The sequence below is a fragment of the Diplotaxodon limnothrissa genome, linkage group LG9 (assembly GCF_057381915.1).
Source record: "Diplotaxodon limnothrissa isolate DT_005_m linkage group LG9, D_limnothrissa_male_GT1.1, whole genome shotgun sequence".
In the NCBI taxonomy this organism is placed as follows: Eukaryota; Metazoa; Chordata; class Actinopteri; order Cichliformes; family Cichlidae; genus Diplotaxodon; species Diplotaxodon limnothrissa.
In genome coordinates, this window is record NC_140604.1 from 30,075,620 (window position 1) to 30,102,626 (window position 27,007).

The 27,007-nt window shown below is 43.5% G+C and overlaps 1 protein-coding gene across 2 annotated transcripts in view; it reads right to left on the bottom strand.

Annotated features, from left to right (window-relative positions):
* ctnnd2a (catenin (cadherin-associated protein), delta 2a) overlaps window positions 1-27,007 on the bottom strand; it is a 239,891-nt gene that overhangs the window by 25,116 nt on the left and 187,768 nt on the right. For both annotated transcript variants that reach the window (XM_085362997.1, XM_085362996.1), the window contains exons 16-18: window positions 18,695-18,877; window positions 15,860-16,033; window positions 12,230-12,380 (exon numbers count right to left, since the gene is read on the bottom strand). In XM_085362997.1, coding sequence (XP_085219123.1) covers window positions 12,230-12,380; window positions 15,860-16,033; window positions 18,695-18,877 — 508 coding nt within the window. The remainder of the gene's footprint in view (window positions 1-12,229; window positions 12,381-15,859; window positions 16,034-18,694; window positions 18,878-27,007) is intronic.

Below are 27,007 nucleotides of genomic sequence, written 5' to 3' on the forward strand. Positions count from 1 at the left end.
CATCAGAAAGACGAGGATTAGCCTTTGGCTCCACAGCACTCACAAAGAGGTGCACTTCAATCAAGTGACCATCTTCACACGGATGACTCAGTGCGTACCTCCTATATGACGTGTTTTGCTGGAAGCGACAATGCGCACCACTTTCTTTGTATACAAGGTTCGATAATGAACGGCTCCCCGACGTGACTCATGCATCCCTTTAAAATTCATAAAAGTGCATGTCTCCCACTGGTGCTGGATCAGATGAAAACAGTAAGTGCTACTGTTAGTGCGTAACTCAACTGTTGAATCATCTTCAAGTGCGCCATTACATCCTCTCTGGCAGCAGAGGAAACTCAGGCCAAAATACTCAATTTGCAATAAAGTGCTTTTGGATTTGACCAAGTGGTTTTTGTTTTGGGAAAAAAAGCTTCTAAACAACTGATTTTAAGTAAAGCTACAGTATAAAGCTACTAAATACTCAGTACTTTGTATCAGAGGTCCAGTGTTTTGCAGATCTGTGGTTCTGTTTTGAATTTATTAAATTTCACTGTAAAAAAGATGAAAAATTATAACAGCAAAGAGATTGGTTTCTTCAGTTGTGGAATTAAGTTAGAGCAAAGTCTGAACCTAACATCTTTTTCTCATCTCCCGTCTTTTCTTTATTTGCTATTTATCAAACATTCTTCCACATTACACTGAATGATTTCCCCAGACCAATGCATCACAGTGATATCCACGCAGGCCCTACAGCCTCACGGTAAATCCCTCACTCATATTATGTCTAACAAGGCGTCGAGATCTGGGAAGGATTGAAACACCAAAGCAACACGGACAAAAGAGAGATCCTAGAATAACGTAGCACAGGATATTGTAAGGGAGCAGTCACGTGCAAAAAGAGTAATGATGATTTTACACAACAAGCATTTCCGTCACACACTTCTGATTTCACAAAGGCAGCGAATGACGATGCTTAAAATACACACAGAGCTGGGTGGGTGGGGCTCAGGTGGTAGAGTTGGTTCTCTGCAGTCAGGACGTTGGTGGATTGAACCCCGGCTTCTTCTGTCCATGTATCAAAGTATCCTTGAGCAAGGCACTGAACCCTGAGACGCATCGACTGAATTGTGAGTGTGTGTCAGCTAAAAGTACTTTAGTGTGGATAAAAGTGAGTAGAAAGGCATTATATAAGCACCTGTTTATTTAATATTCTCACTCTCTTTCTCTTACACACACACACACACACACGCACACACAAACACACACACACAGATCCATCTGTACGCATAGAGTTGAGAGTTAATTGGCCAAGTGTTATCACAGGCCGGCAGGCTGAACCGAGGTTAAGTGGTCACTGTCTTTTGGCTGTGGAGACACAGTTAAGCTACATTCCAAGATGAAGACTCATTATTTGACTGACTTGAATCACTCAGACTAATTCTTGACTGATTTGCTTGCTGATGATTGATTAATTTGCTGGCGAATTGCTTTATTTAATGATCTGACTAAATTCTGAGTGAGTGACTCAATTATTTACTGCCTGACTGCATGACTTATTTACTCACTGTCTGACAGACAGATAATTTACTCCTTGAGTGACTGACTGTATGATAAAGTTAGTGACTAATTTATCAAGTGACTGACTGCAGGTAATAACAGTAATGACAAAATGAGAGCATATCTGAGTCTATTAATCTAAATATCTTCTGCCTATAGACAGAAGTGCTGATAAGATGCCATCAGCATGTGCCTAAATATGCTTGCATATTCTGAGCGTGCACCTGCTTGTGTGCATGTTTGCATACACAGGTGTGTTCTTCTTAGTCTCACCAAAACTGCATTCATGACCACGTGTGAGTGAGCAGATTATAAGGAATGAGAGAGGGAAAGAGGTTGTAAGAGGAAGGGTAGAAGATGGAGACAATCAGAAGTAATGTCTCAAGGACATAGAAACTCATGAAAGAAAGCAAATGTTTTTGCTTACATATTCATTGCGCTGAGACGGATGCAATGCTGAAGAATCAAACGGATGGGTCCTCGTTATTTCCAACCCTTCTAATAACAGTCTTGTTAGAGGAAGAGGCTGCATCCCGATAATCAGTAAGAGCTGAGACAGAAATCCTCCATACACACAAACACACCCAACAAACCAAGACGACACGTACGCGTACAGATAAGCATACACACCAATACGCATCTCATCTCAAACGAGACGACGCTCATTATCTGGCTTTCCGTTTGTTTGCTTCGGTTTTTGACTTCTTTATTCTGTTTTTGTAGGATTTTTCCAAGTTACCTGTTTTGGTGTGAAATATATAAGACATTATTCATATTATATTTTGAATCCAATTTTTACAAGATAATGTTTTGTTTCTGGGGAGCTTTATTGTGTTTTTATCAGCTCACAGCATTTATCATAAAACAAATATTAATATTGCATGAGGAAATGAATCGCAGAGCCTAAATTAAACCAAAGCTACGCTCAGACGCCACTTTAGCCAAATACAATCTGGCCTTTTTCCTACAGAGACATATGATACCGAGAGCCTGCAAGAAGCTTATTGATGAATTATAGATTAATATAAATGAGAGGGAGTTGCTGCACTTTCCTAATGTCAGTACAAAATTCAACACATTTTATAGCTTAATCTTTTGATGTGCTCATTACCCTGCTGGAGATACCGCTTGTTAAAGCGAAGCTGGAGTTTACTTACTACTAAGTATACAATCCATCTCTCGTAAGTCTAACGTATTTAAACGAGGGATAATTAGAAATGGTTAGAAAGAGTACAGATACAAATGGGTTTAATAACTCACCATATTGTAGTACAAACAACCAGAAGCCAAACTGAATGTCAAAGCCAGAAACTTTATATAGCAATATTTCATGTAATCTCACAGTGATCATAAGTGCACGCACAAGGAAGAAATAATCGAGCTGAGGAGAGGATTAAGATGGATTTTTTTTTTTACGAGTGGGTTGTGACTCATTCTATTTTAAAACCCTAATGTGGCACCTCTACATGCTAGTGTGCAATCTCCCCTCTACTCTTATATCTACTTTCTTTGTCGCTGAAATGTGAGCTAGACCCCGAACATGTCCTCAAGGAGGGAAACAAGCCCTGTGCTGATCACGGCACAGTCTAATAAACCTGTATTACACAACTCCTCCAATATAGCTATCTTCACCTGGGAGGCAGAGCTGGTAATGTATTCCTGTGCTGCATTCCCTCATGTGTCGCTAACCCCCGCTGAGCAGGGCATGCTTCATCAGGGCCATAATGGCTGATTTGATTTAAAGAGATCCAATTACCCTCAACAATGGAGCGATTTGATTGTTTACTGACAGAGAAGGGGGAGTGTTATTGAAGTAAAATTGGAGGTAATTGTCTCAGGGAGATGTGGGGAAAGATGAAACTGCCTGATTGGTTGTGGCGTCCGGCTGTCTGAGAATAAAGGATGGTTAATACATGGTTATCGGTGACTGGGTCGGGGTCCCAAAGGTGGGCTGGTGAATGCTTCCTGGTATCAGAAGCTTCTGGCAACATTGTTTTTTTTAACCTCTTATCTCATGCACATATCTTTCTTTCTACATAGCACTTTAATTCTTATTGTCTGCACTGAAGCACCGCAGCAATTTCCTAATGTTGTAAACCTCAACATCTGGCAATAAACCCATTCTGATTCTGATTCTGATTCTGTGTTTTCTGAAGTTGTTGTAGGCTGAATAAAAGCTAACGACTCTATGAAAGTTTACCGCTCGAATAAACAAATCAAACATGACTTGTGACGATGATGTTTTCATAAACACGTGAATTTGATGATGGAAAATGAATACACGTTGGGAATACAGTTATATGTGCAACTAAAGAGTTGCTATGGTGCCTCGAATTATTATACAAACAGGCAGTCTAATAAAAACAGGTAACTGCAGTCTAAATAGAAAAAAAAATATAAAGGAAGCCACTATATCTGTGACAGATGTAATTCTTAGGTGCATCTGTGTGATTTGAATCAGTGTCTCAAGGGTGATTTCATCAGCAGTACATCACCTCATTGACAGGGGGTGCCAGATTCAAAGCAACAGGGTGTTGCTTTCTATTTGCAGGGGATATTTCTTTATTGAAAGCATAGAAGTGATGCGGGCAACATCCTTTGATGTCAGACAGTCAGATTTCACATTCAATATGCAGCCATACACCAAGATTACATCAATATTTAAACCCCGAAGACATCTGTAAACATTAATGCTGTCATTCTGAGATGCAAGATGATTATTGGCACAAAATATACTGATTTTCTTACTTAAATCACCAACGGAAACACACACACACTCTGGTTAATGGCTTGTTTGGAAAGCACATGAACTGAAGTTTATGTCCACACAGGAGCGGAAACCGCAGTCGCACGCACCCTGCAGCCAAACGATCAAAATCTTCATTAGGCAGAAATAAATATAAATAACCTGAAAGAACTGGCTGATTTCCCCACAGCAATAGGAAGTGTATTCCTTTTAACTTCCAAATAAATAAATAAGCTTCAGAGGAGAGTACAGACATGAAACACAGCAGGTTTAAAAGGTCAGAAATGGAGGTAAATTGGAAAGTGGCATGCTGTTGGTTCCCAGTAATAAACTATTCTGGCTTCCTGCGCTTGGTTTTTCACACCAGTTATATCTCACCCTTTTGTGTCTGTCTTTGATGTCTGCAGTTGACGCGTTTACAGTTTAAATTGTAGAAGAAGAAGAGCATAAGACACGGAAAGCGTTAGACGAGGATAAAGGGAGGAGAGGCAGGGATGTGTGAGGAACCTGTGGCTTTATAACAGGCATTCTGCACACATATAGAAAAATGCTTGCTTGGAGAGACATATAAGACGCACACTCTCCGACATAAACACACTAACACTTACTGAGATCAAAGAATTTCTTTACTTTATTTGGTAGCTAAAGCTCTGCTATAATCTTAGTGATGAACACTGGGAGGTCTCTTCAGAGACATTTTCACGAAGAAAAGCATGAGAGCTTTGAATATGTCTTAAAAAATACAGAACTGAAGGGTGTTTGTGCACCTCCAAAGATCATGAACCAGATCCTGGAGTAATAAGTTTAAGGCCCTGAAAATCTGCTAATCATCAAACAGTGTTTTCTTTCCCTCTCTTCTATTTGTTGCTTTCCATTTCTATTTCTCTTCTTGACATGCTCCCAGTCTGGCAGAGGACAAAGAATGCCAGTGTGCTGATAAAAGACATGCCAGACCCTCGAACACGAGAGATTCATCCCGAAGGCGACGGAGAAATTTCATAAAGTGCTGCTGCAACAGGGACAGTGTGTGTCAACTTTGTGTGAGTCAGTGTACATGTCCGCACTGTCTTTCAGCCTGCTTTCTTTGCAAAGTTGTTTGTGCTTACCATTGTGCAGTCTGTTGACAGCAGGGATGGAAAAATATGTAAAAATTGGCGTGGGAGAGGAAAACACAAAATGGACATTCTGTGGTGATCTAAAAATATTTTCTTTGGCTGGGAATGCGCAAAGTGGAAGGAAGCATGTAATGTAATTTCCCCTCCCTGCTCGGTGCAATCAGCCAGCCTACAACGACGTCGGTGTCCCGGAACAAAATGTTTAGATTTAAGGCTTAAAACGGGTGAGTTGTCAGTTGTCAACACCTTTCCCCTTTTTTTTTTCTCCTGAAGCTGACCTCGAGCGAATACACACTGACGCCTACACACACACTTGCAATCGTGCAATTAGTGACATCCCTGTGGCGCACTACATTGGTTTCCACAGTAACACTCCCCAGCACTGATGTCATCAACGCGAGACACAAAGAGCAGGAGACTGCGATAGAGGGAAGGTGAGGCGTTATGAGCTCATGTCTGAAACTACACTGAGAGAAGACGAGGGAGGAGGAGGAGAAGGTGTGGGAGTGGGATAAATGAACGAGAGGTGAAAATTGGAGAAGAAGAGAGGGAAAGGAAAAGTGTGAGATGGAGAAAAGGGCGTGTAATATTCATATTAAAAGAGAGGAAGGTGGCGATGTATAGTGAAAACGAATGGATGATGGCTTAAGCCATCAAGACGTGTGGTTAGAGAAGAGAGGACTAAGAAACAGGAAGAGAAGTGGAGGAAGTAGACTGTTACTCCACTTTTACAATTTCCATCCAGTGTTATCTTTTATGATGGCAAGCTGCTCTCATTTTTATTATAAATTAATAGCACTGATTTTATTACTGTAATCAGAGTAAAGTACAATTTGTCTTCTGTAAACAGTAAGAAGTCAGAAAGATGATCACCTTATCCCTATTCTGAGGGTGTTTTTATTTGACGTGATTCCAGACATGCTCTCTTTACATTCAGCCACGAGGAATATCAGTGCGAAACTGGCCTGTGTCTGCATAATGTTACCACTGAATCAGGCTGATTACAGCCAGGGTGTTTGAAAAGGGTTAAACAAGACAACAAGAGAACATCCTGATAAGCTGAGGTGTGCACCTCAACAAGCACCCGCTGATTCATGTGAGAGAGGCGCTTTGGAGCCACTTTCAAGTGGAGAGCTTAGTTTGATGTTACTCTATTACTCAGTTACTCTAGACCAGATGCAGAAAGGAAGCCAACAAATCTGGTATTCACGCGCTGACTGGATAGATTTTCATGCCTTTTTGTACTCTCTGCTTGGAGCGAGTTTTTTGTGCCATATGTGCACATCATGTCCATCACTATAAAGAATTCTTAAAAGTCTCAATGCTTTTACGAAAAACTAAGAGAATAATTTGTTTAATAAGTAAAACAGTTTCACAGAAGTCCCATATTTTTTAAAAATCTCACACTGCAGATGGGATTTGTGTTTGGAATCAAATCGAATTGAAACCCTCACGCCGAAACTTGATTACAGGTTGCAGTTGAGGCCGCTCACTTTGTGCAACGGCATTCATTTATAAAATTTCTTAAACACATGTTTGCATTCATTGCATTTACATGAAATGCTAACCTTTGAATGTGGTTACAAGCATTGCCTGTGTGTTTAAATGGTTGGTGTATTTGGAGAAAATACAGTGTCTTTTTGGCATTCAAGAGCTGTTTCCAATTCATGTGTGTCAAATTACCATCTGTAAGTAAATGGGGAGGAATTGCACTGACAGACAGTGTAGCAGTGAATGGGCCTCATTTATTGCTACACAGGCGTACAGTACATTATGCAAATCAAAAACTATGAAGGAGGTGAAATCAGGAGAGACAAAAACGTTGACAGATGAGAAGAATGATTCTCTGCGACATCAATATGCTACTAAATCACATTACAGGGGGATTGGAATATAAGCATACATATGCAGTTAGGTCACTGGGATGGATCACTGCTCTCTATTTTTTTCCCTCTTGTTTCATTTTCCCCCGCTCTCTGCTCGGTCTCTTTAGCCTGACTTGGCCCCTCTTTGCGTTTTTCTTCAAACCTTCTCGATTCTTGCTCCTTCCCTCTCGCTTGTCTTGCTCTTATCCAATCACAGAGCTTTCCAGAGGACTTGACACTGAGGTTATTGTATGCGAAAGATGATTCTCTCTCCGCTGGCACTGCTGAGCTCTCACGCAAACTACCACTCCCCCATGGTGATGCTGCCAAACTTACCGGCACTAACAGGTTATGACACACGAGTTCTATAAGCCGAAGATTTGGCTTTTGCTTTTAGAAAGAGGTGATTTTCTCTAGATTAGCCATGCAAAATGATATTATAATTGGCTGGAACTTTGATCTTACAAAGACAGAACAAACTGCGCTTTGAAATCACTTTGTCGCTTCAGGTTAAACTGTTGTTTTACTGAAGTATGTGGTGTAAAGTAAAAAAGGTGTCTGAATCAGAGGTTAGAGTCACTAGTGAATAAAGTTTTTGAACACTGGCCAAATGGGGCTTGTCTCAGGAGTGCCTGGCCTCTGCCTCTTCTCTGTCAACATGTATCAACTTACACCTTGCCAAGAGCAAAGGCTCAACCCTCACTATTCCCTCTCCTGTTTCACTTGCTCGCTCTCAATCTTCTCTGCTTTTAGGAAACTTTTTTGTCAGTGGGTGCCACTGACACTGACTATCTTTCTACTTTACTTGTTAAGAAGAAGACATTCGTCTTTTAACGGCTAACGATTATGAAATGACTTCTGTGATTTAAGATAGCTGACCTGAGTCAGCATACCATCACTCTAAATGTCTGTAAAGGTTCTCAGTCATCCAGGTCATCGTAGTCAAAGGAGCTTGCAAAGAAAAGCGTCTGGACTTCTTGAAGTTGCTTGAAGACGTTTCACCTCTCATCCGAGAAGCTTCTTCAGTTCTAAGGTCAAATGGTGGGGAGTCCCAGATATAAACCTAGTGGGAGTAACCCCCCACAGAGGGACAAAGGACCCCCTGATGATCCTCTACCTAATCACATGAGCCAAGGTGTGAAAATGGGTGTGGGAGGTGGCTCTTCTATGTTGTGCCATGCGCTTGTGAAGTGGCTGTTTGGTCTCTCCAATGTAGAGGTCTGGGCATTCCTCGCTGCACTGTACAGCATACACCACATTGTTAAGTTTGTGTTTTGGCGTTTTGTCTTTCGGGTGAACCAGTTTCTGTCTGAGCGTGTTGCTGGGTCATGCTTGGAGAAAACTCTCCTGAGTTTCTCTGATACACCGGCTACATAGGGGATGACAATGTTGTTGCGTCTGTCCTTATCCTCCCTCGCTGGTGTCTGGTCTTCTTTTCTGTGCCTCTTTGCTGACTTTATGAACGCCCATTTAGGATAGCCGCACGTTTTGAGTGCTTCCTTTACATGTGTGTGTTCCTTCTTTTTTCCTTCAGGCTTAGAGGGAACACGTTCTGCCCGGTGGTGTAGGGTCCTAATTACTCCAAGTTTGTGTTCCAAAGGGTGATGGGAGTCAAAGAGGAGGTACTGGTCCGTGTGTGTGGGCTTCCGGTAAACTTCGATGTTGAGGTTGCCGTTCTCTTCAATGTGCACGGCGCAGTCCAGGAAAGGCAAACAGTTGTCCTTTGTGTCTTCCCTGGTGAACTTGATGTTTTTATCCACAGCGTTAATGTGCGCAGTGAAGGATTCCACTTCTTGTGTCTTGATTTTGACCCAGGTGTCGTCTACATATCTGTACCAGTGGCTGGGTACTCTCCCTTTAAAAGAGCCAAGAGCCTTCCTTTCCACTTCCTCCATGTAAAGGTTGGCTACAATAGGTGACACGGGGGAGCCCATGGCACAGCCATGTTTTTGTCTGTAAAAGCCTTCGTTGTACTTGAAATATGTAGTGGTGAGGCAGAGGTCTAACAGTGTGCAGATCTGATCGGGTGTGAAGTTGGTCCTGTCCTCCAAGGAGCTGTCTTCTTGTAGTCGTTTTCTGACAGTCTCCACGGCCTCCGTGGTGGGTATGCAAGTGAAAAGAGAGACTACATCAAAGGACACCATGGTTTCATCTGGATCCAGGGTAAGTTTCTGGACCTTGTCGGTGAAGTCGGTGGAGTTCTTGATGTGGTGTGGGGTGTTCCCCACGAGAGGCGCGAGGATGGTAGCAAGGTGTTTAGCAATGTTGTAAGTGGCTGAGTTTATGCTACTGACTATGGGTCTGAGTGGGACAGCTTCCTTGTGGATCTTAGGAAGTCCATAGATGCAGGGTATGGCATCCACTGGGTAAAGGCGGTGATATGTAAGGCGGTCAATAATTTTGTCCTTTTCAAAGTCTTGAAGGCAAGCTATAACTATCACTCTAAATGTAATAAATGTAGTAATTCATTTAAAAAATCCCTGAGAAGGTGTCTGCTGTGTCTGACAGTCCCACTGAGAATCAGCATCCCTCCCTGCAGCTTTATGTAGTTTGTAGCACAATATTTCCCGTATTTCCAATATTTTCAGTCTATAAACTGCAGCAGCGTCTTCTTAAGTCCCCTTGTTTGACTTTATTTTGTATTTTTTTGTTCTCATGCATCTGTCAGATGCGTAAGATTTCTATTGTCATTGTTGTGGTCTCTGATCCTGGGTGTGTTTGGACTCTAAATTCTGGCTCTGTTTTGGTTGTAATCTGAGTTTTGATGTTTTGAGTCTTTGATTTAGAGCCTCTGGGTCTCTTCTTTTCTTAATATGCCTTCGAGTTTAGTTTAACTTTTGTATCTTTGTATTCTGGGTTATGTGGCGATGGTTTATTTTGATTCCTGGAGTTTTGGTTTGGGCAGCACTGTTATCACTGTTCCCTCACAGCAAGGAGGTCCTGGGTTTGAATTCATCATCCACTCAGGGCCTTTCTGTGTGTAATTTTGCATCCGTGTCTCTGTGGGTTCTCTCCGGATACTCTGGCTTCCACAGTCCAAAGACATGCAGTTAGGGGTGGTAGGTCAATTGGTGATTTTAAATTGCCAATGACAGGCTGGCGACTGGTCCAGGGTGTGTACTCCAGCATGCTTGAAGCTTAGACCTGACACCCATTAAAACATTTTGTTAAAGTATTCAACAAAAAATTAAGGTTTAATTTATTTGCACTCTATTTTATACTTTGTATTTTTAATTGGGTTACAGTGTTGAACTGTTGTCTGAGAGCAAGTGGGTCCTGGGTTCAAATTCACTGGCTGGATGTGGCCTTTCTGTTTGCATGTTCTCCCTGCCTGTAGTGGTACCCCAGCCTCTTCACACAGTCCAAAACATGCGTGTTAGGGTAACTGTTGATCCTAAATTGGAGTGAAGGTGTGAATGTGAGCGTCAGAGGTTGTCCATCCCTCTCTGTTAGCCCTGCAATAAATAGACTGATGACTTGTCCCGGGTGTAACCTGCCTCTTGCCCTATGACAGCTGGGGCAGGCTCCATCCCCCAGCGACGCTGGATAAGCTGATGGAAATGGATAGCTAGTGTCTGGAATTACTGCTATAGGTGGAGAGCAACAAAAAAGGCTGAAAAAAGAGCGACATGCAAAGGCCTTGGATTGTTTTTCACAGGGATACAAATTAATGTAGCTGTAAGGTCACTGCTATCCAATTCCCTAATGATACATTTGTAGGTGTATTGAATAAACAACAGCAACAAAATAAAACAAAAATCATTCAAACCCATTCAGATGTCTCTATGCTAAGGCTTCAATTATCTGTAATCCCCCGTTGTGTGCCAGCCAGACCGTCACAGTAGGGGGCGTATTGAGCTTTGCCGGTGGCATTCCCCATTGTTCTAACAACACTCTGCAAAACCACAGAGGCAAGCGAAGAGACCCCTCATCTGAAACTGAGGGTAGCGGGGTTGCTATAGGAACCACCGAGCCCATTAGGAAGCTAAGATTACCCAAGATAGTAGAGGAGGAGAAGTGATATCAAACAAATGCATTTATATGCTTTTATGTTCACGCGTGGCATGGCGCACGCACGCACGCACGCACACACACACACACACACACACACACACACACACAATAGTGTCTTAATGCGTCAGGTTAAGAAGTGATCTCTACTACCTAGATGTGTTGATGCTACCAGATTGACTGAGGCTCACTCATTACCACTGTGTACTTTTCAAAGCCAAAAGCAAGCCTTTGATCTGCTTGTCTCTTCTGCTCTCTCCCTCTCTTCAGCCCATCTCTTTCAAATACATATCAACTACCCCTTTATTTTACTGCACTTTATTTCTTAGTCTAATTTTCTCACACCAACAAACACACCTTCGCTTCAGTTAAATAACTATTTTAATCATTTAGAAAAAAACTGCAATTTTGCTCTCCGACTTACATAGCAGAACAAGCCAACCTCTTATATGTTTTATATGGTAAATGGTAAATGGCCTGCATTTGTATAGCGCTTTTCTAGTCCATAGGACCCCAAAGCGCTTTACACTACATTCAGTCATTCACCCATTCACACACACATTCACACACTGGCGATAGCAAGCTACATTGTAGCCACAGCTGCCCTGGGGCGCGCTGACAGAGGCGAGGCTGCCGGACACAGGCGCCACCGGGCCCTCTGACCACCACCAGTAGGCAAACACGGGGTTAGTATATGATCTCCGTAGGCAGGACACTTCCAAACATGATGCGCTTATTAAGCGACAGTTGAAAAGTTCAAATTTTCACTCATTATACACACTTAATTGCAAATTTAATTTTCATCATTAACTACACAAGGTGAGCCAGAACAGACCAGAATATCATTTGAGATTAAATTAATGACATGCATCCAACGTTTGTAAGATTAAAAAAACCAGTGACAAATTCATTGGTGCCTCACCACACCCCTTGGATAAGTTTTTATCAGTACTCACCAATGAGCTCCTTGTTCCTGATGTCCAAAGCCATATTTCTGAGAGCAGTGGCGACAGCGCACACGACTTTGTCATTGTCTATCCTCAATAATTCCACTAGGATGGGAAGGCCTTTCTCCTTACGGACAGCAGCACGGATGTACACTGACCACTGACAAGAAAACACAAGTGGAAAGAGTTAGTGTTAACAGTGTTCACAGTGTTAACGTCCAACGACCATAAAGAAGGAGTATATTTACATTTAATCTTGCACAGGAGGATTTTAAATAAAAGTTAAACAGAAGAACACCAACAAAATAACAATTAATTAGTACCATGTTAAAAAAACAACAAAAAAAGAGACTGCAATGTGAAATTAGGATAACAGTGTTTTGCTTAATAAAATTGTCATGGGTGCTTTATATGAAATTGTTTACACCCCATAGATTTCCTTTGAGTAAAGTGGTTAGTGTAGGAAAAAAAAGGAAAGAGGCAGAAAGAGCTCAGTGGTCAAATGGGAGATGTTATATTCAGCAACTGACGCATTACGCTGTGTCACAAGTAATATACTGTGAGAGGGAGAATTATATGAACCAACCAGAGGAGTTTTAAGCCTGGAGACCTCTCTATCTTCCCTCAACAACTATCAAGGTACCCTCAAATGGGCCACTCAACCCTGAACAGCTCAAATGCATCTGCCTTATGGGTCAATTGCAGACAATTGGGGAGGTACTGAAATGCCCAAGAATCGGTAGAAGTGGTTGAAGTGTGAGGCTGAAAGTTTCTGTCACTTTTATAATTGATCTTTCCACAGCATGTAAAGGTTAAAACACAGTTCTGTTTACAAACGGTGTTTCTTCATATGATCATTTTAGGAAATATTTTACCCTTGGATTGAAATGATCTTTGGTAAGACTTACGTGGGCAGAGTTTAGTGTGCCAACACTAATTCTTCACAAACTGATAGCAGCTCTAATTTAATTATAAAAATACTGACAATGAAGTTAAAAACACAACAGGAGAAAACAGAACAATACATGCATGTACACACACACACACACACACACACACACACACACACACACACACACACACACACACACACACACACACACACACACACACACACACGTTCATACAGTTAGGCTCTTGTAATATAAACGCAACACAAAAAGTTATGAAAATTTGTGTTTGGTTGATTATTTCTTTGTTCTAAGAGTGCTTCTTGGCAATAAGTCTTACACTGTTGGAAAGCTTGTTTATTCTCCCTTAAATGGTGCCACATTTGTAAGAAAAATGCATTTGTGGGTTGAGCAGTAGAGTTGAGCGTGTGGGTTGCACCCATGAAAAATTTGCAGTCTTTTCTGCTTAAAACATTTTACTCTGCTATTGACACTTTCCTGGATTTCCTGTATTGAATGATTAAAGGATGAATAAACACGACACATTGGAAATTTAATAATGTATTCACTTAACAACAGACTAGCACGTGGAAGAACCACACAGAGCCATAACAGCCTTGCACCTCAAACTCATGCTGGTCACCAGTTTGGTTACACACTATTGTGGGATGGCCTCCCATTCTTCAAACAGCATTTGTTGCAAGTCATCCAGCGTGGCTGTGTTGGTCACTCTGGCATGAACGGTGAGCAAAAGCTGATCACATGAGTATTCAGTGGGGTTGAGGTCAGGACTGGAGGCAGGCCATTCCTTCATCTCCACTCCCAAATTCTGGAGGTAGTCTCTTATAAACCACACTCTGTGGGGGCGATCGTCGAGGGTATTCTTGGAAGAGTTCAGTCCCAGACTGCAGCGATATCTTCTCTGCACTTTGACCCTACAATCCAACTGTTGTAGGAAGAATCCTGACTGATCACTGAACATAAAATTCACCCACATGTTCAGGTGTTAGCAACATGCACTGATGTCAGCACATGTTCCCTAAACCAGTGCAATGAAGGGCAGTCATTGCAGGCCTTCTGGCAACCCTATGAGACCAGAGATTGGCAGTGTGCAGTCTGTTCCAGATAGTCTGGGTAGAGAGCTGTCAACCAAATGGTCCTGAGAGACAAGACTACAAATCTGTAGAAGACTGCTTATGTGCTGACGGGGTGAGGAAACAGTCTTCTTGTGGTGTTCTTTTCTTGAGACACCAACTTCACGGCCTGTCTCCAAAATTCCCTGTTATATGGAACTTGGCCTAACTTGAAGATGGCGCTAGGCCTCACTTGAAGCTGCCCTATGGCACAGGTCCCATCCAGATCAGTCAAATGTGGAGTGCTTAGAGCAGACACCAACTGACCGCTGTAGCAGTGTCCTTGTTCACAGGTGCTGACAATCAGGCACCTGTTTGTCAGCACCTGGGTACCACAAGCTCAAAACAAAGAGTCAATAACATCAACTCGGATTTTCAACCGGATTTTCCTTACAAAGTGGCACCATATAAGGGGAAATACACTGGCTTTCCAATAGTATAAGATTTATTGCCAAGAAGCATTGTTACAACAAAGAAAAATCTACCAAATTCAAGTTTCCTTACTTTTTGTGCTGAGTTTCAAACGTGTGATTCCCTTAAGACAACCCACCCCCATCATTTCCTTCTCCTCCTCCACCCTTGATTATTCTAGAGACCCCCTCTTCTATACCTGTCATGCTCCGACTGTCTGTCTACTCTACTGTCGATGGAAATACCAATTCAAAATGAGTTACAAACACATCCCATACACATCTACAGGTCCACTGAAGCATACTCTCACAGTGTCTCCCCTGTCTGTCACTCCCTCTTGAGTTCATATTTTCATAAACTGCATTTTTTGGATCAAATAAATACTTCCATTAAGTTTCTCACATAGTCTATTTATGACCAACAATGTCTGGCGCAGTTTTTATTTTTATTTTTATTTTATTTTATTAAGGTCAAGCTAAGATTATACCCACACACTTTCTGCCTTTTACCCTTATATAAACCTCCCTCAAGGCTACAGCTGCCCCCACCAGTGCTCTCCAATATGACATGACTCATACATTATTACCATTTAGCTGCCTCCGTTGGTTGCCTGTTGTTGAACCCTGGCTCTACTCCCTGTGTGTACAGGTTTGGAGCTTTTACATTATTAAAGTAATTACATTCCTACTGAGCAACGTGCAATACTGCATTACATAGAAGACATAAAAACACGAGACCGAACTCAAAATATTTTAAAGTCAGCAGGATGCTGCAGTGAGCAAAAAGATTATTAATTCAAAAGAAAATTACCTTTTTTTTAACCTATGTGGTTATGGAGGCAGAAGACTTTTCATAGGTTTTGCTGCATTTGACTGTGTACAATGAAGCTCTTGGCACCAGGCATGCATATTCACACAGTTTACTTGCACACGTTCAGCTTATACATGCATACTTAAGTATTTTGACCAACATATAATGTGAATGTGCACATTTATCTATGTTTTTTCAGAGCACAAGACCTGTGTACAATTAGTAAAGTGTGTCTCTGCATTCACTGCACAGCCACTGTGTGTTAGGACAAGCTAAACATATCTGCACTTGCAGTTGTATACTCATCTGTGGTTGTATAATTCGACAATTTATATTTGACAAATATAATATAACAAGGCAAACAATTTTGAAAAGCATCTCAAATCTAGCATTACCTTCCAGCTGCCTGCAGCCAGGTTCTGCAGAGCCCCAGCTGCACCCTCTAGAGTGTCAGGATTGGAGCATTCAGACAGCAGGGTGAGGTAGGGCTTGACGATGGTGGGGTGCCACAGCATCTGAACTCCTTTGGGGGGCTCCGCCGTGTCGGGAAAGGGGCCCACGCCATCCCACTGTGAGAGATGAGACAGAGTGAAATAGCTTTTTTTATGTTCATTTATATTCATGAAGAAATACTTTAAGGAAACCGTTAACTCCATTCTCACAATCACATTTTGTTTTACCCTTTAGGAAACTTTTTACTTTATTTAAAACCAAAAAATAGCACCACTTCAGTGTGGTTGAACATTTTAATGACATTTTTCACCAATTCTAGGAGAAATAAGTGACTGTGAAATCGTAGGATGTTCCTTTTTCTGTTCTTCCATGTAAAGCTTACAGTGATTCTATAAAAACCTGCATAAGAAATCTGAATGAACTTGCTTTTGTATCTAAACACATTTTTTATGTCGGAGTGACTGAATTCACACGAGAAAAGCGAAATGCACTGCCCCTGGTACACCCTGACCTATTAGAAAAATTACCGAGACACTGAGTAAATCACTCCTTGTCAGCTTAAGAATCGTGATGGATGGATGAATAGCGATAAAGGTGTTGAAGGGCTTAGATAGAAGGGAGATGCATGATCTGAAACGACAGTGAGAGCTGCAGAAGGAGAAGACACTATGAGAGAATGTCTCACTGCTACATTTGCTTTGAGCAATAAACATAAAGCTTTACAGCTAGCTCTCACTTCATCTTTGTCTTTTTTCATTACAGAGGAGCCTTTCTTGATGTCTGAACTTCTTTGTTGGCTGACATACCCACACCTTTTTCATGTAGGCATACACCAGCATCTTTCTCTCTCGTTTTCTCTTCCTCTTAATTCTCTCTTGCATGTCATTTATATCTTTCCCTGATTTTTCCTCCTTCTAATTCTTCTTCTCTCTCTCTGCCTCTCTCTCCTGATTTCTCTGTCTCTTTCTTGCATGCTTGACCCTTTTTCCTAATTTCTTATTCTGCTTCCGTCCCGCTCTTTCCAGTTCTCAGTTTTTCCTCTCCCTATCAACCTCCTCGGTTTCGCTCTACTGCATCGTCTCCTCTTCTTGTCTCAAGGTAAACCAAGCTAGTGTATATCTTGAAAGAAGCACTGTGGCATGTGTGTGTTTGTGTGCAACTGAGTGTCACTATCTGTTTTTATCTATGTACAGATTCGATAAGAAATCATAAAACTCAAAGCGCAGATTAAAGCACTACACAAAGGAGCATCAGATGATTCACAATAGCCATTCTACATATTTAACACACATATATGTTGCTAAACGCCCTAAAATAGCATTTTAAAATACATTTACTTCAGTATGGTGTTATTAACCTTTTCATCTTGGACTTCCTGTTTTGAGTATTTGCTTATTTGCATCTCTGATGCAAGCTGGATCTCCTCCACTGTGTGAAAATGTTTTATCTTCAACTTAAGTTTTACTTTGGAGAAGAGGAGTGATTTGTGGGGGAATAGAGGGTTCGGTGAATAAGATGAATGAAGAAAAAAGAATGTGTTAGTGTGTCCAAAAACATCTGTGCCAACTTTTCTCCAACTTTTGGATGTTGAAGAAGAACTCCTCGATCACAGCCTTCCCCCTGGGGGAAAAATTCACAGTGCAAAAACCCTGTGAACATCAAGGAATAACAAGCATGCTGGCCCGCTGCCTTGTCTACAGGCTTGAACATATTTGCTTTTTTGAGAAAGTTTGAGGTCCGTGCTAATCCTGCAGTACAAGTGGTCAGACCTGCACTACAATATCAATTCAAATACATCAGAAACCCTGAAAGCAGAGCAGCAATACAATAGGAGAAACCCTTAGCACAATTAAATCAGGTGTGCCTTTTATATATCAGTTATTTAAAATACATTAAAAATGAAGTCATATAGTCAGACTGCTAAATACCTAAAAAAAATGCCAATTACACAAAATATCAACAATTCCAGGAAAACATTTTCCAGTAGTTCATTAGGATTGTTTCGGTCAAGTTCAGGCTCCCTGATCTTCCGATCTTAACTTGTTTTCTCTATCTCTCTCTCTTGGCTTCAACTCTAGACTTTCTCAGTCTGTCAGCCTCCCACTAACTACTATCCCTGCTTCATTTTCATAGGGTTTTATAGTGTATACCTCTGGGGTTTGACCTTTTGCTACTTCCCATTATCTATCCCTCTATTCATCAGTGTGTATTCCCTCCTGGCAGTACTGACTGCTTTGCTTTGATGGTTGAAATTTGGCCTCAAATTCTTTTCAAATTTAGTTTACTAATATTTTCATTTCATTTAAACCCAGCTTTGCCAGAGCATTGAATGGATCATCAGTGGTCAGCAACAAATAAAATAGAGACATATTCTTGATATTTAGTTTGGTTTGGGCCTCAAATTCACTTCTGGTCCATCCGGTTAGCTCTGAAAGATGTAAGTAAGGTCTGTGTTTGCATACTTTAGGCCTGTGTCTGTGTTTAGGTATTTAGGAAATTAAGAGAAGCTGAGTGTTGAAGCCTTTAAAGGAAAGTTGAGGTCACAAAGACTCAATTATATATAAAGTTAAAGAGCAGAAATACCTCACACAAGCCAGTTAATTTGAAAAGAAACCAATGCTTTTCAGATAACCTTGAAGAGAAACTGATCTGCATTTAACTGCAGATCCCTGCTGAAAGGGATGTGTGGCAGGTTTCAGACATTCAATTTATTTAAAAAAAAAACTTTTTTAACTTGCTCACATCATCTGATTAGCTCCTATTTTCTGTGTCTTTACCTGGTCAGCTCCCTTCTTTTTCTTCTTCTTCTTGCCCCAGCAACCGGAGCTCTCTCCATCGCGACCATTGGCATCACAAAGCAGGCCATCCAGCTCTTCCAACCCCCCTTGCTGACCATGAGATGTCTCAGCAGCCAGTCGGTATGACAGGTTCCTCAGGATGCAAACACAGTTCTCCACAGTCTGCGAACAGAGCGAGATGGGAGAGATGAAGCATATTGTTAGCTCTGACTTTGAAATGAGATTAGCAGAAACTCAGGTAAATGAGGAAAAATGACAAACCCAATATATTATATCACACCCCATTAAACATGAAGTTTCGAGGCTCACCCAGTAGCCAGAGAACATGCGTGTACTCTTGAGTCTGAAGGAAAGCCGATTCTCTAATAGTGTATATTGTCTCTTCTTAAGTGTGTGTGTTCTGTTTTGTTTCTTTAACTGATTGTGTGCACTTGCATACGTGTGCGTCGCTGACAAAGGGGAGACATCAAGTCAACAGAGTGGAAATTAACAAAGACAAATCATCAATCTTCACTCAGTCTGACTGTTGGTTTAGACAAAAACAACTAAGGAGTGTAATTGAACACCCTCAAGAGATGCTGCAAACAAAACAATGTCTCACTCCAGTGAGCTGCAGTCATATTTGAAATTCTATTCTCACGTTATTATGGAGCGATGTAGGAGAAGTTACACTTTATTTACAATTTGCTGTGACATTTTGGATTTCGATCTATTATTTCACATTTCTTCCGTACCCTTTTGTTTCTAGGTGCACTGTGCAGGGAAATTAAGTTGACAGGTAAACGGATTCTGTTATATGTCTTGTCAAAGCAGGAAGGTCAGAGGTCAGGGCCAGTTACAGATCAGCACCTCTACACCTGGGTGGGATTTACGGTTCTCTCAGGAACACAGAAGTTATGCACTCCAAACTGTGACAGGAAACTTTTGTAACACCAAAGCTAGAATTCATTGTTCTTGTATTTATGACCTTTATGCACTTTCCAGCCTAGAGTCTTAGAAGCTGGAAGTCCACACATAACAGCCATCCAGTAAGCTTCCCTATGCAATGAGACACACTAAATGTAGGCTGTTAAATCTCAATATTATATATTAGCATTATATTGGCTGTGTATGTAGAATGATGGGTCTAGTCTATTCAGTCTTGCACCATCAATTTCAATTAGTGTGTCTGCTAAGTTAATTGACTCCTGGCAGTGTGCTATTGTATAGTGGGAAACCTGATTAAATGTCCTTAAAACTTAATTGCTTCTGTGCCTTGTGTAGAGCAGAATGGCAGTAATCTAGAGATTTTCTTTAGTGCTTAAGCTATGTCACATGATATATCTATAGTGGCCACTCCTCAGATCTAATGTTTCTCTGTCCACAGTTATTGAACACGTCACGAGCAGAAGGCCATGTTGAAACAGTTCAAATAGAATCAACACCTATAGCTTTAACAAAGTGTTGCACAGAGGGCAAAAAAACAGAAAACCTATTACACAGGCACAATATAAAACATTAAAAATCAATTTTTAATCATTCACAGGAGGTCAAAACCTCCAGAAATATAGCATTCAGTGTTAATGTTTGATGTTAACTAAAGGTAATGTGTTGGCTCTATCCTTGCCCAAATCAGCTTTCTTTAACTATTGTGCTGTACGTTGTAGTAATTCAAAGCTAAGTTATAAGAACACGCGCCTGCATTTCAGCAGTGCTGTGGTGACATGGATTATGTGATGGTATATTTATTACACCATCACATCACTGTGAATCCATAACTAAGATCAGTAAAGGCATATCTACCGAACCACAGAGTTTGTAGTTAAAAACAATAACAAGCTATATTACATTGTGCTCTGATTTTCTATCTTTAGTAACAGAAAGTTGAAATATTAACATTTTAATGGAAGTCAAAAGACATTTGGGGATTCAGCATTATTAGTCATGTTTAAATGATTGGTGATAACAACAGTTTTTTTTTTTCTATATGTAAATGGTAAATTGTTTTAAAAGTGAAGAGACAATAGCTTCGTTTTATTTAGTCATAGTAACTGTAGATTCTGTGCAGGCCATTGGTTGGACAATTGCTCAATAAGAGAACCCATTCATAGTGTCCAAAGACTTACGTTATGAGATGTTATCAAGCTGCCTAAGATAGCTGACATCGTTCCGGTCTTAAAGAAAAAGACTTACTCTTACAGTGTTGTCTGAACGGCACAGTTATTTACCCCGGCAACAGTGTTGCAACAGGGACAGGTTAGGAAAGACACTGTGCACCTTTATTAATTATTTTCATTTCATCCACTTTCATTCATATTATTCTAGTAAATAAGAGACACTGATCACCCATCAATACAAACACAATAACAGAGTCACCTTGAAGCAATACCTTAATCAACAATATGTTTTTTGTATATGTGGGTTCTTCAGTTACATGCATGGTCCTACTGTGCAGCATCGATCATAATTGCATATTATTATCTTTTATATTTGATGAAATTCCTCATTATTAATGGTTTATAAAATGTAAATTTACAGTTTTGACTTCAACAGTCCCATACAACCATATCTATATCTGCTTATTCTCACGCCCCCTTTACTGTATTATCTGTGTTTGTCACCAAATATTTGCAGATGTTCAAAAAAGGTTTATTAAAGCACAAGGACATCGTGAGCAAACAGAGTGCATCGTGATTAAATTATTTATAAGTTTAAAAATACATACTCTGAAGTAGTAACTTGATTATGTAACTGCAAATTCTACTCTTTGGAGAATAAATATGTAAATGAACGTGTAAGGTCACCGGCCTATTATCTGAAGCTCGAGAGAAATTTGGTCAATGTAGCAAGACAATAATCCAAAGCAGAGGTTTTAAAATGGCCTGGTTAAAGTTGAATCTTATTTAAATGCCTTAGCAGGAATTTAACTCTACAGTCCATGCTTGAAAGAAGCTCTGTGTGACGTGTAATTTAAACAATTCTGCAAAGAAAAGTGAACCAAAATTCCTCTACAGCAAGTTCACCCACTGTAGGTACTAGACATGTTTGGTTGTAGCTGCTGCAGATAAAATAGGCACAGTCAGTTGTGTTTAATGGATAATACTGTTTTAAAGGGGTTATTGTCATGGTCCTGGGCCATGTTGGCCCAGTGTTCTTAGTTTTCTTGTATGTTTGTATTTTGTTCCTTATTTAGGCCATGTTTTCTGAGTTGCCCTGTTGTGTTGTTCCCTAAGTGTTTTCCCTTCATGGCTTTTACCCCCTGTGTGCCCCTCTGTGTATCTGTGAGCCCTCGTCTCTCCTTATGTTTTATTCCATGTTTCCCCTGCCCATTATGTCCAAGTTCTCCCCGTGCTCTCTCTCCCCCCCCTGTGTGTCCTGTGTATTTATGAGCCCTCGTCTCCCTTTGTGGTTGTTTCATGTTTCCCCAGCCCGTTATGTCTGTGTTTTTCCCCGTGCTCTCTCTCCTCCTGTCTGAACCTCTGTGCACTTCCTGTTTACTTTGTGACTCTCACGCCCGTACATGTCATGTTCAGTTCACCCCGCCCTGTCTCGTTATGATTATCAGTGTCACCTGTGTTCCCCGTGTGTTCCCACTTTCCTCGTTTACCCTCTGTGTATTTCTGTCTGCGTCTCCCTCTGTTCGGCGTGACGTCGTCCCTCATGCTGTGTGTGGATCTCCCTGTGTGTTCTTAGTTTATGGTTTCCCAGTTTAGTCTAGTTTGTATGTTTGTTCTCCCAGCAAATAAAGCTGTGTTTTGAGTTCACCTCCCCGAGTCTGTGAGTCCTGCATTTTGGGTCCAACTCCTGCCTGCCGCACAGCGTTTCCTGACAGTACGACGTCACCACAACATGGACCCAGCGGATTCATCCCGGGAACATGACCTCTCCCGCATCCACCGCCTGATCGAGCGGGTTTCCCTCACTAAGGACGCTAAGACCATGGCAGTTGGGATTAACGCTATAGAAGCGATCCTGGAGGGGAATCCTCATTTGCGCACACTAAAGGGATTTATGGGCTTCATGGACCAGCTGCATGAAGCCCAGGAGGTGCTACAGGCTCGGGAGCTTGCAGCCTTTGTCCGCGCCCAGTATTCTTCGCCGAAGCCGCCGCATCGGCATCGGCCGCAACACAAGGAGCTCTCCGCGGAGTCGGCCGCCGTACAGCAGCAATTGCAACAGGGGAAAGGCGTTTCTGCACCGCGGCCACAGAGCTCCACTTCTTGCCGCTCAGGGCTTAATTCACCTGCCTCCTGCTTGGCGGCGATGTGGTCGCAGGACGAGGACGTCTTTTCTCCATCGTCACCAGTTTCTCCTGTCGCCTCAGCCCCTGCCGCCAGGAGGAAGCGGCGCCACCGCCGTCATTCCTCACTACAACCGGAGCCCAATCACTCGTCAGAACAGCAGGCAATGGTGAGTGATGTTGACTGTACCCCTATTGCTTGTACCCCTATTGCTTCACCTGCAAATAGTAATGGGAACTGTTTTCTTCTCACGGCTAAGAGTAGTGAGGTGAAGGCGGTTTGTTCCATGGACATTCACCCCGGCCCCGTAGAAAGAAAAGACTCCCTGACTAATTATGTTGATGCTTTTTCCGCTGAAGAATCAGAATGCATGGGCAAAACTCTGATTGTGCACCCTCTGTTGGAGCCTGCTAAGAACTCTTCTGTCGATACAGAGTTAACCCCGGACAGTTTGAATTCAGTTTTGACATGTACTGCTGAATCTATGAATGACGCTGTGGGTTCGCAACCCAAGAGTGGGGAGGGGGACTTAACGGGCTGTTTCTGCCCTGTTCTCTTAGAGCAGAGAAGCCTAAGCAGAACTGTTTCTTCTGAACTCGTTCAGCTAGTTAAACCGAGCCCTAGAGGCTCAGGGGAGCCTATACCACCCCCTGCATCACGCTCACTACAAACACCTCCTCAACCGTTAGCCCATTCAGCAGCCCAGCTCGCTGTTCAGCTGCCCTCAGCTCAGTCAGCTGCCCAGTTAGCTACTCCGTTACCTGCAGCTCAATCATCTGCTCCTTCACTAGTTTCATTCTCACCACAACGGTCACTTCAGTCTTTCTCAACCCAGTCTCCTGCTGAGCAGCCAACTTTTCTCACTCATATTAAGCAGGAAAACATGCTCAACAGGACTGTTTTCGTCCCTCGAAAGCTGGCCCGATTAGAGACATTTACTACCTCCAGGGCCTCCCCAGAGTCCGAGTTTCAACCCGCAGTTGACTCTGGACCCCTGGGGGCTAAGGAGTCAGCCGAGGACTGCACCCAACTGTTGCCTCCTGAGCCTAACCTATGTGTTGCTCAGCCCCAGTCAGCATCAACGCTGCCAGAGGCCCGTGCGCCTGCTGGTCCTGCTCTGCGTTTTCCAGAGGTCCCCGGGCCTGCTGGTTCTGTTCCGTGTTTTCCAGAGGTCCCCGGGCCTGCTGGTTCTGAAACTGTTTTTGCTGGGGGGCCCGAGGAGCCCGTCCAGCCTTCTGCTTCGTCAGCTGGGGGGCCCGAGGAGCCCGTCCGGCACCAAGCCACGTCAGCTGGAGGGCCCGAGGAGCCCGTCCAGCACCATGCCACGTCAGCTGGAGGGCCCGAGGAGCCCGTCCAGCACCATGCCACGTCTGCTGGAGGGCCCGAGGAGCCCGTTCAGCTTCCTTCCACGTCAGCTGTACAGGCTGGGAAGCAGCCTGCTAGGAATGGCGTGAGCTTTCTCTCCGCCTCGGACTGCTTTCTGCTTCAGCCGTCTCTTCCGGCTGGAGGGCCCGAGGAGCCCATCCGGCCTCAAGCCACGTCCGCTGGAGGGTCCGAGGGGCCCGTTCAGCCACCCGTCTCCGCTGGGGGGTCCGAGGGGCCCGTTCAGCCACCCGTCTCCGCTGGGGGGTCCGAGGGGCCCGTTCAGCCTCCTGTCTCCGCTGGAGGGTCCGAGGGGCCCGTTCAGCCACCTGTCTCCGCTGGAGGGTCCGAGGGGCCCGTTCAGCCTCCTGTCTCCGCTGGAGGGTCCGAGGGGCCCGTTCAGCCTCACGCCGCATCAGCTGGATGGCCCGAGGAGCCTGTCCAGCCGCCACCTGCGACCGCCTCATCGTCGCCTGGTCCGGCTGCATCCGCCTGTGCTTCTGCTACGCCTGGTCCGGTCTCAGCCTCTGCTTCTGCTACGCCTGGTCCGGTCTCAGCCTCTGCTTCTGGTCCAGCTTTGGCTTCTGCTTCTGCTCCGCCTGGCCCAGCTTCGGCTTCAGCCTGTGCTCCGCCTGGTCCAGCCTCAGCCTCTGCAGCTCCGCCTGGTCCAGCCTCAGCCTCTGCAACCTCGTCTGGTCCGGCCCCCGCATCGCCACCGTCTGGTCCTGCCTCGTCTGGTCCTGCCTCGTCTGGTCCTGTGCCCACCAGGCCATGGCCAGCATGCCTGAGACTGGAGGGCCGCCGCTGCCTTCCGCGCGGTCGGCCCCCTGAACTGCTCCGTCGTCTCCTTCGCCGCCGCCGCTGCCTTCCGCGCGGTCGGCCCCCTGAACTGCTCCGTCGTCGTCCCCCCCTTCGCCATCGCCGCTGCCTTCCGCACGGCCGGCCTCCGGGCCAACTCTGTCACCTGTGCCACCCGCCTGGTCGGCCCCCCGACCGTGTGGCCCGTGAACTCTTGTGCCTGTGGGCTCTGGGTCGGCCCCCTGAACCTTATTTGGACTATAGTCATGTGCTCCTGTGTTTTCTGTTGTTTGTTTTTGTTTCCCGTTCTGGTCCCTCCGTCCTGGTCCCCCGCCTCCCGCCCTGGGTGGGTTGTTTTCTGTTTTTGTTTTTTTGGGTTTGGGCTGTCGGGAGCCAGCCCTTGAGGGGGGGGGGGGGTACTGTCATGGTCCTGGGCCATGTTGGCCCAGTGTTCTTAGTTTTCTTGTATGTTTGTATTTTGTTCCTTATTTAGGCCATGTTTTCTGAGTTGCCCTGTTGTGTTGTTCCCTAAGTGTTTTCCCTTCATGGCTTTTACCCCCTGTGTGCCCCTCTGTGTATCTGTGAGCCCTCGTCTCTCCTTATGTTTTATTCCATGTTTCCCCTGCCCATTATGTCCAAGTTCTCCCCGTGCTCTCTCTCCCCCCCCTGTGTCCCCTGTGTATTTATGAGCCCTCGTCTCCCTTTGTGGTTGTTTCATGTTTCCCCAGCCCGTTATGTCTGTGTTTTTCCCCGTGCTCTCTCTCCTCCTGTCTGAACCTCTGTGCACTTCCTGTTTACTTTGTGACTCTCACGCCCGTACATGTCATGTTCAGTTCACCCCGCCCTGTCTCGTTATGATTATCAGTGTCACCTGTGTTCCCCGTGTGTTCCCACTTTCCTCGTTTACCCTCTGTGTATTTCTGTCTGCGTCTCCCTCTGTTCGGCGTGACGTCGTCCCTCATGCTGTGTGTGGATCTCCCTGTGTGTTCTTAGTTTATGGTTTCCCAGTTTAGTCTAGTTTGTATGTTTGTTCTCCCAGCAAATAAAGCTGTGTTTTGAGTTCACCTCCCCGAGTCTGAGTCCTGCATTTTGGGTCCAACTCCTGCCTGCCGCACAGCGATTCCTGACAGTTATAGTTTCCCTAAGTAAATGTTTGCACTCATGCACTCAACTTTATTTTAAGCTCCGAAATGTGTGAAAAATGCACAAATACAAAGGACATTTACAACTTTTGCTGCCAGCCACTTTAAAATTTACGAACATGACCCTGTTATGCTACTTGAACAGTGCCTGCTGTTGTGTCTTATGGGATCAATTTTACCAAAGTAGTCAAAATAAATAGATATATTTTTTAGTATTTCAATGGCAGGCCAAGACTGTTCCAACTCAACAAGCAGATAGGGAGGAAAACATAGTCTGCACAGAGCAGGTGAGAAAGGGAAAGGCAGACAGTGTACCAAATGAGCACATGGCTAATGTGTACCGCTACTGCAACAGCGACCGCTTGGTGGTTTCTCTGCCAATCAGTCTTTGTTACTGTGGTGGCAGCAGTCCTCCTCTGGTGACTGCAGTTAAACAGTGGAGAAGGGCGGGCAGTTAAACAGTGATTAAGGATAGCTATTTAGAAAGGCTGGGAGTCAGGGAGACCTTGAGAAGTCAGCCATCCACAACACTTATGTACAGTAGTATTGACTGGCCCACACGTACTGCCACATGAACACACATACGTACACTGCACGCCAACATGAACATGGCCTCATACAGAAAAATGCAAAGTGAACCTAAACTTACTCAACTCTGACTACTGGCAGAGCTTAACTGGCAGGTAGAAATGTTGCAATACTTTGAATCTGGGCGTTTTAATTTGCCCTAAAGAGTTCATATTGATGAGCTGAACACTTGTTGAAAACTA